General features: G+C 60.9%; 2 protein-coding genes across 2 annotated transcripts; both read right to left on the reverse strand.

The window, feature by feature from the left end:
• Positions 1 to 1,017: 1,017 nt before the first annotated feature.
• SYNGR3 (synaptogyrin 3) lies at positions 1,018 to 5,484 on the reverse strand. Its single transcript, XM_023246722.2, has 4 exons — positions 5,247 to 5,484; positions 2,801 to 3,038; positions 2,555 to 2,697; positions 1,018 to 2,475 (listed from the first exon to the last, which is right to left on the reverse strand). Exons 1-4 carry the CDS (start codon positions 5,343 to 5,345, stop codon positions 2,266 to 2,268), a joined length of 690 nt encoding a protein of 229 aa, XP_023102490.1. The 5' UTR covers positions 5,346 to 5,484; the 3' UTR covers positions 1,018 to 2,265.
• A 2,590-nt stretch (positions 5,485 to 8,074) lies between these two features.
• Positions 8,075 to 10,746, reverse strand: GFER (growth factor, augmenter of liver regeneration). Its single transcript, XM_003998945.6, has 3 exons — positions 10,342 to 10,746; positions 9,779 to 9,975; positions 8,075 to 8,879 (listed from the first exon to the last, which is right to left on the reverse strand). Exons 1-3 carry the CDS (start codon positions 10,603 to 10,605, stop codon positions 8,717 to 8,719), a joined length of 624 nt encoding a protein of 207 aa, XP_003998994.1. The 5' UTR covers positions 10,606 to 10,746; the 3' UTR covers positions 8,075 to 8,716.
• Between the last annotated feature and the right edge of the window lie 2,144 nt (positions 10,747 to 12,890).

Below are 12,890 nucleotides of genomic sequence, written 5' to 3' on the forward strand. Positions count from 1 at the left end.
AGAGACAGTTCTCAAGGCCATTTCTCTCAACCAGAAGGTTATCAAACAATTAGAAATCTAAGAAATGAGGGGCACCTGGGTGGCTGAGTCGGTGAAGCGTCAGACCTTCGGCTCAGGTCATGATCTCACGGTTCATGGGTTCGAGCTCTGCGTGGGGCTCTGTGCTGACAACTCGGAGCCTGGAGCCTGCTTCAGATTCTGTGTCTCCCTCTCTCTGCCCCTCCCCCCTCATGCTCTGTCTCTCTCTCTCTCTCTCTCTCTCTCTCTCTCTCTGTCTGTCAAAAATAAATAAACATTAAAAAACAATTAAAAAAAAAAAAAGCAAACAAGACCAAGCTGGGAAAATCTCCAGAGATGGAATTAGCTGGCCATGGGATGTGGCTCTGGAAGCTGCACGGAGCACCTGGTGGGGTCCCAGGAACGGAAGGCAGACATGTAGAGAAGGGGACAGGCAGAGAAGTAATGACTGCTTTTCTTAGCATTGAAGAAAGATAGAAAGCTTAATAAGCACTGGGGTGCACCTGAATGGCTCTGTTGGTAGATCACGTGACTCCATCTCGGGTCGTGAGTTCCAACCCCACGTTGGAGTTGTGTGGAGATCAATAAATGGTTGTTTAAAAAAACACACACACATAACACAAGTACTAAACAGGATACTTCTTTAGAAAGCCACATCTCAACATAATACAACTTATAATACATTTTACCAAAAAGGAAACACAGATAACCCACAAAGGATAATCATCCTTGTCTGTCTCTCTCAAATATAAACGTTAAAAAAACAAACAACAACAACAACAAAAAACCAGTTTAGATTAAAAAGAGAGAGAGAGAGAGAGGGGTCTCCTGCTTTGAGCCACCCAGAGGGATGTGTGGTGGGGGCTTCAGGGACCCCCAGAAAGTGGGCATCAGCCTGACCTCCCCTTGCTGCTTCTTCCTGGATTCTGGGTGCTGATGGGGCAGATCCCAACCTCTGGCACCCGCAGGGGCAGGGGTAGAAATGACTCGGAGACTGTGCCGAGGAAACTCACTTACAGTCTTTATTGTAAAGAAGTTGCAGTTGAAACATGGGGACACTGAAAATACACCATCAGGGATTGTTCTTTGGGAAGAGGGAGAGAAAGATCCATAGATACAAAAATTGTAAACATGTTCACTTAAATACCCACACATAATTGGTCTATGCTACAACGTACAGGGCTGTCACTCAACTGCAACTCCAGAGGGAGGCGTCTGTCTGTAAGAATGAAATGTGGCAGCCGCATTTGGTATTGACATAATGTAAAAAGCCGGCTTCGAGCAATGCATGAGTCGTCAGCTACGCAGAGGGCCCCCGACCTTGGGCTGTGCCTTACCACGGGGGTGCAGGGCAGTTTGCTGAGGGGATGGTCCGGGAAGCCAAGGTAAAGGGGTTTGCACAGATCGGCCGTGTCCGGGGCACTGTGGGCATGGGGAGCCTCTGGGCCTCCCTCCTTGTGAGGGGCTTGTGTCTCCAGGCACCCAGGCGTCCCAAGCCTCGCTTAGGCAAGGTCTTACTGAAGGGGTTGGGAGAGGGCAGGTGGCCAGGCCTAGAGCCGTGTTGTGCCTTCCTAGCCCAGAATGCCCACATGTGGGCAGGCTCCCGGGCCAAGGCAGGTGGGGATGGGAGCAGGGGCCACAGACAGTGAGGCTGCTTGCGGGGAACTAGGAGGTGAAGCCCGAGGACTTGACCACAATCACAACATCAACAGGACCAGGCTACTCTAGTGAGCCTGTGAGGGCAAGTGGGTGGAGACTCCAGACAGAGCGCACGCACAGCCCCATGGGGTGAGCCACCACAACAGGAGCAGGGACCGTCACTACCCTCAGGGACATGGGATGGGAACAGCGCCCATGTCTGAGGGGCAGCCCCTGCACCTAGCTGTGGACAGCTAGACCCCTGACCCCAGAGTGGACAGGTGAGCCGGGGGCTAGCTGACTCAGGAGAGGAATGGCCCCCTCCCAGGCTGATTCACCAGAGGTTGGAGGACACACGTCCAAGACCGCACTGTCCCCTCCTCAGGACCTTGGGCCTGGGGCCAGCGCCTAAGGGGACAGGGGGAACCTGGGGGGGGGGGCAGCCTAGGCACCCTGGGGGCTACCCACTCTTGGCTCCAGATGGCCCACAGTGGCCACCCCCTCTGTCCCTGGCGCTGGGCCAGGAGGACCTGAGGGAGGTCCCAGGACGCCCTGGACCCTGCCTGCCTTGGTGGCAGCCTCCGAGCCCTGGTGGGGGCCTGCCGGCCACTAGTAGGCAGGCACCTGGTACCCTTTGGGGCTGGTGTCCAGGGTCTCGGTGAAGGGAGGGCTCTGGTAGGTCTCGGTGCCCTCCACGCCGCTGCCCACCGGGTAGCCAGGATAGGCCTGACCCGCCCCGGCGCCCAGCTGTTCGGTGGCAAAGAGCGACATGTCCGTGCCCAGGCGGAACCGCTGCAGGGCCTTCACAGTGAGCGCCACCTGAGGGGGAGCCCGGGGTCAGCCAGCACCGACCCCGCCCCGCCCCGGCCCCGGCCCGGCCCCCGCCGGCCGCACTCACCCAGCTGAGGATGGAGAAGAAGCTGAAGGCGATGGCGGCCCGCGCCGCGTCTCCCGCCTGCAGCGTGCCGGGCCCGGGCGCCGTGCGCTGCCACTGGTTGGTGAGGAAGCAGAAGCCCACGAACCACAGGAAGGACCAGAGCCCTGCGGGCAGGCGCGCGAGTCACGGGGAGGCCGGCGCGGGAGGCCCCGCCCACCGCCGGCAAGCCCCGCCCCGGACGAAGCCCCGCCCCGCGGTCCCGCCCACCTGAGAAGCCCAGGTCCAGCAGCACCGCGCGGCGGCGGTCGCGGACGCTGCTGATCTGCTGAAAGCGCACGTCGAGCAGCAGGAAGGCGGCGCAGGCAAGGAAGGCCCCCAGGCCGAGAGCGACGCCGAAGCGGCAGGCGCCCGCGTTCCCGTTGAAGACGCAGCGCAGCTCGGGGCCGCTGTCGGTGTTCACGTAGCCCTCGTTGACTATGGGCCCGAAGACGGCGATGGAGAACACCTGCGGGCGGCGGGAGGGAGGGGGCAGGGGCACTCAGGGCCCTGCGGTGGCGCCCCCTTCCCAGCCGAGGCGGATGTCCCCGTCACCCACCGCGACTGCTCACTCCCTCGGGCCTGTCCCTACCTCTCCCTGCAGCACAGGGCCCATCTGTGGATGGGATCTTCGGGCACCCTTCCCTTAATACCCCCCTCACGTATTTAAAAATTTTGGACATTGGAGCGCCTGGGTGGCTCAGTCGGTTAAACCTCCGACCTCAGCTCAGGTCACGATCCCACAGTTCATGGGTTCAAGCCCCGCCTCGGGCTGTGTGCTGACAGCTAAGCGCCTGGAGCCTGCTTCAGATTCTGTGTCTCCCTCTCTCTTTTCCCCTCCCCACTCCCACTCTCTCTCTCAAAATAAAAACATTTTTAGAAATTATGGACATGTACCATTTAGTGAGCATCTACTATGCTCAGGCACTATGCTTAAAACCACGACTTTACATGGATTCCTCATAGAATCCTCCCTGCAAACCACAAGGGGGCCATTGTTCTTATCCCCTTTATAGATGGGAAAATTGGGGCTCCAATTAGTGAAGTCACTTGGCTGATAAAAGATGGGGCTGACGTTCAAACTGGGTCATCAGCACCGCAGGGCCCCTACACTCCAGACTGTAGGAACAGGAGCCTTCACCTGGATCAGTGATTCCCAGGCTCCAGCGGGTGGCGCTGTGGGAAGCAGGTGTGAAGAGAGGGGCCAGACCACACAGGGAAGCCGCGGAGGGACAGTTGCACAGCTGACACCCAGGCCCTGCCTAGAACCCACCCTCAGCATCCGGGAGCTGTGTGGCCCTGCTTCTTAACATGCCAAATACAGTAACAGGTGCAGCTCATGGAGTATTGGGACCAGAGAAATAATGCCCACCTGCCGTGCTGCACTTGGTGGGCACCCAAGGGATGACAGCCCCATGTGACTGATTATTGGCACCATAAGTGTTCCAGCTCAAAAGGCGATACTATTAACCTTCAGGGTTCAGGCAAACCACAGCATCCCGTGCCCACAAAGGCTGGAAGGCAGGTGGCAGCGGACCATAGTCATTTTACTTTATTTATTTATTTATTTATTTATTTATTATTATTATTATTATTTTTTAAGGTAGGCTCCACAGCCAATGTGGGGCTTGAACTCACGACCCTGAGTCACATGCTCTACCGACTGAGCCAGCCAGGCACCCCTGGACCACAGTCATTTTAAACCTGATGCTGCTGTTTTAGCTCCGGGCAGCGCTGTGTTTCTAAAAACAGACCTTCAGTTTCAACTTCATTTCTCTCCTTTCCTTCGCCAGCTCCTTGAGATGAAGTCCGGAGGGAAACCCAGGTGTGGGGTATGGATATGTGCCCCCAGGGTGGTCCACAAGTCGCACCAGAGCTGGCACTAGGATACAGGGGTCGTATCCTGGTCTGCCCCAAATCAGCCCACTCTGGGCATCGCTCTCCTTGAAGACAAGCGGGCAGGTGCAGCTGGCACCAAGTGCCAGCGGCTACACAAAACCCATATAATCACCCCACCTCTCCATCTTTCCTGCCTGGAGGCGTTCGAGGGGGAAGCAGGACGCCCCCTCTAGGGATGCCCCACTGGGCGAGGCTGTGCCCAAATCTGCCTCTCCCACACCACCCCCAGGAAGTCCTTCTAGTGCAGAGCCCCTTCTTGCTGCCCCACCCAGAGGGATCCCAGAGCACCCCCACACTCGCAATTGCAACTGGGGGGCCTGGGAAAGGGCCAGTTCCCTTCGAAGGAGGGTGGAGGATGTGTGTGGGGGAGAAGCGGGCGGAAGCTCTGCCTGATACACTTGGCTCCCACAGCCCCCTCCTCGTGCTGAGATGGAGCGCTCGAGCCCAATCCCGTCCCCGCCCCTGTGCCCGCTTCCAGGTCGTGAGAACAAGAAAAACGGAGCGAGGGCTAAGGTAGGGGACAGAGTTAGACCTAAGGAGGAATTGGAGGATAGGGGCGGCGGGCGGTGACCTCTCAAGGTCCCCGGCGGTTGCCGCCGGCCCCTCCCCCTCCCGCAGGTGGGCGCGCCCAGCCCGGTGACGTCACCCCAACCTGCGGCCGGCGGGGGAGGGGCCCGCGGGGACAAGGATGGGGGCGAGGGGCTAGGGGCAGCGGGAAACGACGAGGGATGCGAGGCGAGGCGAGGCGGGATCGGGGACCGGGGCGGGGGCCACTCACCCAGGACACGACCCGCAGTAGGGTCTGGGGCCGCCGGGCGAAGCTCACGGGGTCCAGGGCGGCCCCCGCGCGGCCCGCGCCGAACGAGGCTCCCTCCATGGCTGGCCCAGGAGGGACGTGCGCCCCCGGCGCCCTCTGTCTGTCTGTCCGTCCAGCCGGCCCCGCCCGAGGCCGCCCGGGTGTGCTGCCGATGCTGCTGGCGCTGCCGCTGCTGCCGCCGCCTCCCGGGAGCGCGCGCCGGCCGCGGCGGGGGCGCGCGGGGCGGGGCCGAGCCGGTGCCCCCCGCCAACTGGTCCGCGCGCCGGGCTGGAGCCCGCCCCTCCCTCCGCCCCGCCCACCGACCCACCCCCTACCTTCACCTGCTAGACCCCGTTCTGAGATGCAGACCGCCCGCCGAGCCCGCGTCTGGAGCAGGGGCTAGGGGTCCGAGCCGCCCCTCACGGGTGAAGTCGGGAGTCAGCAGAGGAGGGAGACGCTGGGCTCAGCCTTTCCCGCAGCCAGGCGAAGGGACAGACGAACCTGACCCCGCCCCTCTGAGCTGAGCTCTTTGGCGAGCGAAGGGTAACCCGCTAGGGCTCCAGCGTCTTCCCCAGCCAGCCCTCAGGGAAGGGGAACCCGACTCCCCGTCTCTGGTTCCCCGCAGACCAGAGAGAAATTACTGGGCCCTTCCTATGAACCCACACAGTTGCACCCTAGCTTCTCCTTCGTAAGGTCCTAACCTCCCTGACAGGGAGAGAGAACGGCCTCTGCCGCGCAGAGGCACTTATCCAGGAGGACAGAGCCCACAGGCCAGCATGGGTGGGGCTTGGGGGACATTTCTGCTCCTTTTCGGTGGCTGGAGGCTGTCATTCCAAGGGTCCCCAGTGAGCCCATCACACTCCTGGGTCTCCCCAACCACTTGAGGCTGACATGTTTAGTTTGGGGCCACAGGGTGGGAAGAAACATGAGATGGGGAGTTTGGACAGGCTGGGGTCCCCGCCGGGTCTCCTGTGCGGACCCCTGAGCCCAAGTTAGACAGGGTCCCCTCCTCCCGTTTTTCTTGGCCAGCCTGGCAGGGTCCAGGACAACTGCTGTGTTTGTGGCTTGGGCATCGACAGGAAACGTTGGCATTTCTGGATCATTTACAGTGCCAGGTGTGGCACCACAATGGTGGGAGGCAGGGACTATCAGAGCCCCCCCCCCCCCACTTTTCAGATCACACACAGGCAGCTGGTTGAGTTCCCTCATCACATCAGAAAGCGACTGGTGCTCAGAGGGTCCTTGCTGCGCTGTCTGTGTGCACAGTGATGCCTGGTCCCATCCCAGTGTGGAAGCCATCCCAGGGCAGGCATGGCCAGAAGTGTCGCCGGTGAGACTCGTGGTCCATTCCACTGTGCATCTGGTCGGTCACCCTCATCTGTCAGTAACAGCTCCTGGTCTGTCCTGAGCACCATCTGTTTGCCCCTTTTGTGTGCATTTGCATCAGCATCCCAACAGGCTGCTTTCTTGGGCCTGAAAGGCAAACCTCTACTCCTGACCCCCTTCCTGTCCGGATGCCCCCTGGTATTGCTCCCTTTAGTCCCAGGGACAATTCAGACGTCTCCACCCCATGCTTCCAGGTGTCGCCCTCTCCTCACGTTCCTATTTCGTGAGCCCTTTCTCATCACCCTTTTGGGGTTCTCTCCTCTTGTCCAACCTATGACCTCCTGTGACCTTTGAACCTTGGGGGTCCCAGGGCATGGTCCTGGGGCTTTTCTCCTCCCTCTCCACTCACTCCCTTGGTCTGTGTGCTGTGACAGCTCGAGCCAGAACCTCCCCTTGAACTATAGTCCCACTTGCCTTCGCCTGGATTTGGGGACGGGGGGAGCCTCCAGGAAGCCAGAGTTATGGGAAAAGGGAACATCCAGGCGGTGTGTTCCTGAGCCAACCACAGCATCCCTAGAGAGGCCAGCCAGTTCCCCAACTAGCAGGTGACTTGGGAGGCTAGAAATAAGCCACGTGCAGGGAAAAGTCCACCCAGAGGAGGAAAGCGGCGCGACTTCTCTGCCGGCTGCTCCCTGCCTCCGATTCCTTTGCACCGCTGTCCTCTCTGGGGAGGCCCTGCCGAAGCCAGCACCCCTGTGGTGCTGGTTGGGGGAAGACGCTGAGGAAGCCATGCCAAAGGCTCTGCTTCTGCCATGCCTCTGCCAAGATGCCATGAGCACAGAGATGACCAGGGCATTAGGACCCCAGGGATGGGGCTGCTTGTTACTGGTCCATTCCGGCTGGGGGCCACGCCTGGGAGCGGATCTGGGAAGATGCCCCAAGCCTGCTCCACTGATACCCAGAGAAACTTCATCCTCCCAGCTGCTGGGGCCCAAACCCCACGGTCCACTCTGGCTCCTTTCTCTTGGCTCTACTGCTACCCTGAGGCAAGCCTGCCTCTCCGCGGTCACATGCCTGCCCTCCCTGCTCTCACCCACACCTGCCTCAGCCCAGATCCGCAGCCAGAGGAACCTTTGGGAACTCATCTTGCCATTCCCTGGCTCCAAATCCTCTGAGACTTCCCCGGCTCCAAATCCTCTGAGACCTCCCCATCACAGGAGGTAGGTGGGTGTTGAAACAAAGTCCTTGCCGGGACCTTGAAGATTCAGTGCCGTCTGACCTCCCACTCACCTCTGACCTGCCCTCAGCTCCAGCACTCGGCTTCCGTGCTGTTCCTGGGGCTTCCTGGGCTGCTCTTGCCCTGGGACCTTGCCCTCCTCTGAGCAGAACTTGCACAGAAGGAAGCAGCTGCTCAGGGCGGCGCGGACAGGCCCTGTCCCTCGCCGCAAGTCCCAGCACAGAACACACCGAAGCCAGGCCCTTGGTCACCTCTCCATCATTTTATTTTGGTCTCAAGCTGAGGCTGGCCCCACACGCCTGCGTCAGGCCTGGTACAGGTAAGTGCTGGACAGGAGGCAGGCAGCAGCACTAGTGGAGCCTCAGAAAAGCCTGCCTGTGCTCTCCCCGCAGGGACCGAGCAGGGGCGGGGGGCGGGGGGGGGGGCCTCAGCCCCCAGGCCTCTTTTCCCGAATTACTGTCAGCACTCAGCCTACGGAGCTGCGGTCACTGCAGCAGTCTCTAGCTACACAGTGGGGATTCCGTGGCCCAGCCTCGAGGAGCAGGACAGGGAGCCCAGGCAGGCCCTTCACTTTCTCGTGCAGGGAAGTGGGCCCCAGGGCGTGGAGGCTGCATTCTGAATGGAAGGCACAGCCTGGACTGCTCCTGCCTCCTTCACCTGCAGCCCCCCGGGCCTCGGCCGAGGAGGAGCCAGCAGGGCGTCTGCGGCAGGCACCTCCACTTGTACCCCAGACCTAAGAGGGAAAGGGCCCCAAGAGCAGTGTCTGGGGACCACCCAACTGAGACACGGCAGGCTGTGGCTCCGATGCACTTTAATGAGTGCCCCGCCCCTCTCTGGCCAGGCTGCCCGCAGGCCCAGGCTGCTGTCCCACGGCTCTGCCGGCCACCGTCTAGTCGCAGGACCCATCCTTCCAGCCGTCACGCCAGCGCTCGTCCACTTGCGAGCAGTCAAAGTCCGGCTTGCCTAGCTTGCGGTTCACTTCATTGTGCAGGCGGCACAGCCACTGGGTGAAGCACGCCCGGGTGCGCGTGTCTGGCTGGTTCCTGCATATCCTGTGTGGCGGAATCATGTAGAGGATGGGGACGGGCGGTGGCCCCGCTGCCCCTGCCCCTCCAGCTCCTCGCCTGCTCCATCCAGGGAGGAAAGCTGGGGTGCTGCTGTCAGCTACACCCAGAGTGCCCTTGTGCTGAGACACAGGAGCTCCCAGAACAGGGCCGATCCTGCAGTGTCCAACAGTGACGGGCTCCTCGGCCAGCTCGGGCCCCCTTCCTGAGGAGCTTGGCAAACCCTGACAACAGCTCAGAGCAAGACATTAAGGCACAAACCAGGCAACTTTACAACCTCGTAACAATCAAGAAGTCTCCCCGAGCATCCCTGGCCCCAGGCAGTGTGTGGAAGGGGTGGGGCCAGCACAAAGGCATAACCGAAAACCAAACCTGTTTCTAGCACCTGGGGCCCCAGTGCATCAGCTTAGCAAGGGACCTGTTCCAACTGCCCAGGCTTCACAGGGCTGCCCTGGCCCCCACATTCAGCCCAGAAACACCTCCTGGGTGCCAAACAACAGCTCTTGGGCCCCCCGTTGAGGAAAAAGGAACTCTAAGGAAGCAAAAGCAGTGGATTCTCAAGGTCTCGAGATCAGCAGTCCTGCTCCAGAAGTCAGGCAAAGTGGACTCCTTAACCTGCCCGGGCCTCCAGTGCTGAGCAAGGGACTTTGTAAGAGAAGCCTGGCCAGGCGCCTCTGGCTGCAGAAAGCAGCAGCCCCGGGCAGCTTGGCCTTTGAGGAGAAAGGAGAAGGCTCAGTGGATCCAAAGCCCACTGCTGGTGCTCCCTGCTCCGGGAAACCCTCTGTCACCTCTGCACCTACTTGTCCAGGCTCCCCTATGACATCAGGTAGGGGCCCCAAGCCCAGGCCGATGCTCTGCTGCCTACAGATGAGGCGGACACAACTTACCTCTTCCTTATGTCTTCGGCACACTCCTCACACGGGTAAAACTTGGAAAATAAATGTATGAACTGAGCCATGTCTTGCTGCTGTTCTGGGGTCGGCAGATCGGGGTAGTAGGCGGCCAGGGTGTGGAGGACAGCCCAGCTGTGGCGGCCCAGTTCCTCGCGATCGGGAGGGCAATCTTCCCTAAACTTGCTGTCCCGCTGCGGGAGGAGATCGACCAAGGGTCAGTTCACCTCCCTGGACCAGGAGGCGACAAGACTCCCCTTTTCCCCGCCCCAAGACAGAGGCTCACTGTCTTGAGACAGAAGTCCTAGGCCACCGATCCGGCACACGTGTGGCTGAAAGCCTAAAGGCCGGCCCTCCCTCGGGGCAAGGTTTAGAGGCAGCCTACCCTGCGGGGCACATGTCTGTCAGGCATAGGGCCCGTGGGGCCCCTCGGCTTGGGCCTTGGGAGATCAGCGCGGGGGCCCGAGAACAAGCAAGGTGTGGGGGCCGAGGGCGCGGGTGCTTGTGCGGGCCGGGACTAGGGGTCAGCCGGGCTCGCGGGCCCCGGGGTGCATCTGCACCTTCTGCTGCGTCCGCATCCACGTCTTGAAGTCCACGCAGGCCCGGCAGGGCCGCCTCCGGGACGTGTCCTCCTCGGCGACCTGAGAATCGGAGGTCGGCGCCGGGGCTGGCGTCGGGGCCGAGGCAGCGGCATCTCTCCGCCCCGCGCCCCGGCCGCGCGCGTCCGTCACCAGGTCGTCCATCACCTCGGAGCGCGCGCCGCCGGGCAGAAACGAGAAGAGGTTCCCGCCGTAGAAGCGCCCCCGCTCGCCGGGCGCCGCCATATTGCCCGCGCAATGCCTGCCGGGCCAGCTCGGCCTCCAGATGGGCCTCCAAGACGGCCGCCAGGCCAGCGCGCGCGCCGCCGCCAGGGCGCGGCCACAGGACCCGGGCGCGCGCGCGGCGGGCGCAGGCTCGGGTTCGGCCGCGGGCTGGGAGGACGGGCTCGAGCTGGGGCTGGGGCTGGGGCTGGAGCTGGGGGCGGGGGCGGGGGCGGGGCCCGGGCCCGGGGCGGGGTCCGGCAGGGAGGTAGGGCTGTGGGCCGAGGACCGCGCTCGAGAGGCTGCAGAGCCCGAGGCTTGGGTCCGGGTCGGCGTGGGCGAAGGGCCAGCAGCCCGGGTCCTGGCCGCGTCGCTGGGCCTCGACCCGCGTCCCGAGCCCGGCTTGCGTCGTCCGTGGCGGCGCTCCCGCTTCCTCCAGTAGAAGAGCAGCGTGTTGTGGAAAACGCGTCGCGGCCGCGCGCTGGACTCAGGCTGCTGCGATCGAGGCGAAGTCCGTGTTCCGGCCCGTGACGCCCCCATCGCTCTGCTCTGACCGCCCCGCGTGCCCGCGGCCAGGCTCTGTGCCCTCAGCCGGGGCGCGCCCAGCGGCGGGAGGCGCGGCGCCATGGCAACGAGGGACGGTGCAGTGAGCGCACAGAGAACCGCGCGCGCTAGGGCCTGGGTCCCGCGGATCCCTCCGAGCGACCGGCGCCAAGACAACGGGCGCCTCGCAACGCGGGGCGGGGCTGTGCCTGCAAAGAAGGCGGTGCGCGGCTCTGGGCTCCTCCCGGCCGGGAGTAGCCCGGATCCTACAGCCTGCCCGAAGGGGTTATTTCCACCTGGGGAGTCCTCTCAGCTTCTATACCTACTTTCATTCATTATGCAAATATTTGTGTAGTGCCTAATCTGTTCCAAGCCCTGGTCTAGGCGCTGGTCAGGGTGGGCACAAGATCCGTCCCTGACCTCCTCAGCTCCTTGTCCAGGGGTCAAGACGGAAAAAGTAAAAACAAAACAAAAAAGGAGTCACACTAACAAATGTTCACTTACAAATTATGGGGACCATGAACAGGGCGTGGTAAGTCAAGGAGGCCTCATTGAGGAGGTGCCCCTTAGGCAGGGGCCTGAAGGATGAGGAATCTGCTAAGGAGGGCAGTCAAGGCCAAGGCTGGAGATGAGAGGGTATTGGCCTCTCACATGAGCAAAAAGTGGGTGGGACAGGACCTGGGGAAGGTGGTGGGAGGAGAGACTCAAAGATAGGCAGGAGCACGGGAGGGCCTCATCCACTGCCCTCTGAGCTGGGGATTTATTTTAAGGACCATAGGAAGGTGCTGGACAATTTGGGGCAGGGCTACCCCGACCTGATCCCATTTCTGCGTTGGTTTGTTTCTAATTTGAAAAAGAGAGCAAGGGAGAGGCAGTGGGGGGTGGGGAAGAATCCCAAGCAGGCTCCTCGCTCAGTGCGGAGGCCGAAGCGCGACTTGACCTCACAATCCTGGTATCATGACCTGAGCCAAAATCAAGAGTCGGACGGTCAATGGCGATCCACTCAGGCGCCCCCTGATGAGGGAGCATGAGGCAGACTGAGGGGCCAGGCACAAGCTAGCACACCCCCACCCCCAGGTGGGATATGTGTGATATTCCTTGGACACTCTGGACAAAAAAAAGAAAGGAAAAAAATGGTTAAACTGGTAAGTCTCCACCAGTTTACCAGAAGAAGGCAATCCTACAATAGCCTAAAGTCCAGGAACTCACTACTGTCTTAACGTTAATGCTTTGCTAGAGGAAAAAACAACCTTAGTTTCACAATAGCTAGGCCTCCAATAATCTGTGAGTCGTTAGCATATGACAATCTCATTCTAGTAACTCCCTCTCCCCAACTCCGTAAAATGGTCACCCCACACCTATAGTGCAGCTGTTCCTACCTATGGGTCCTGTCCCCATGCTTTAATAAAATTGCCTTTTTGCACCCAAGACGTCTAAGAATTCTTTCTTGGCCGTCAGTTCTGGACCTTCCCCCCCGTTACCCTAAAACCTCATCACCCCCCATTTCTACTTTGCAAAGATTCCTCTGGAGAGTGGATTTCATGGGAGCTAGTGAAGAGTACGGGCAAGGGAGGAGGGGGCAGTTGTCCAAGTGAGAGGTGAGGGCGGGGGCTAAGGAGAGGGGATAGAAAGGAACCAGGGTTGCTGGTGCTGCGGAGCAGGGGTTTTCAGTTGGGGCAGGGAGAGGTCTCAGCAGTCTTCCGGGTCCCTGGCTGTGAATAAACCGACTCTTCCCCAGCTTTTCTCCTCTGTCTTCCAAGGGAGAA

The sequence above is a fragment of the Felis catus genome, chromosome E3 (genome assembly GCF_018350175.1).
Source record: "Felis catus isolate Fca126 chromosome E3, F.catus_Fca126_mat1.0, whole genome shotgun sequence".
NCBI classification, from domain to species: domain Eukaryota; kingdom Metazoa; phylum Chordata; class Mammalia; order Carnivora; family Felidae; genus Felis; species Felis catus.

What these genes read in the sequence shown, in the direction of transcription:
- SYNGR3 (XM_023246722.2), bottom strand. Translation starts at nt 5,345, where the DNA reads ATGGAGGGAGCCTCGTTCGGCGCGGGCCGCGCGGGGGCCGCCCTGGAC. An exon ending in TACTGCGGGTCGTGTCCTGG is followed by an intron (nt 3,039 to 5,246) that starts GTGAGTGGCCCC and finishes CGCCGCCCGCAG; the next exon opens with GTGTTCTCCATCGCCGTCTT. An exon ending in TCTTCTCCATCCTCAGCTGG is followed by an intron (nt 2,476 to 2,554) that starts GTGAGTGCGGCC and finishes GCTCCCCCTCAG; the next exon opens with GTGGCGCTCACTGTGAAGGC.
- GFER (XM_003998945.6), bottom strand. Translation starts at nt 10,605, where the DNA reads ATGGCGGCGCCCGGCGAGCGGGGGCGCTTCTACGGCGGGAACCTCTTC. An exon ending in GGATGCGGACGCAGCAGAAG is followed by an intron (nt 9,976 to 10,341) that starts GTGCAGATGCAC and finishes CTCCTCCCGCAG; the next exon opens with CGGGACAGCAAGTTTAGGGA. An exon ending in GCCGAAGACATAAGGAAGAG is followed by an intron (nt 8,880 to 9,778) that starts GTAAGTTGTGTC and finishes TCCGCCACACAG; the next exon opens with GATATGCAGGAACCAGCCAG.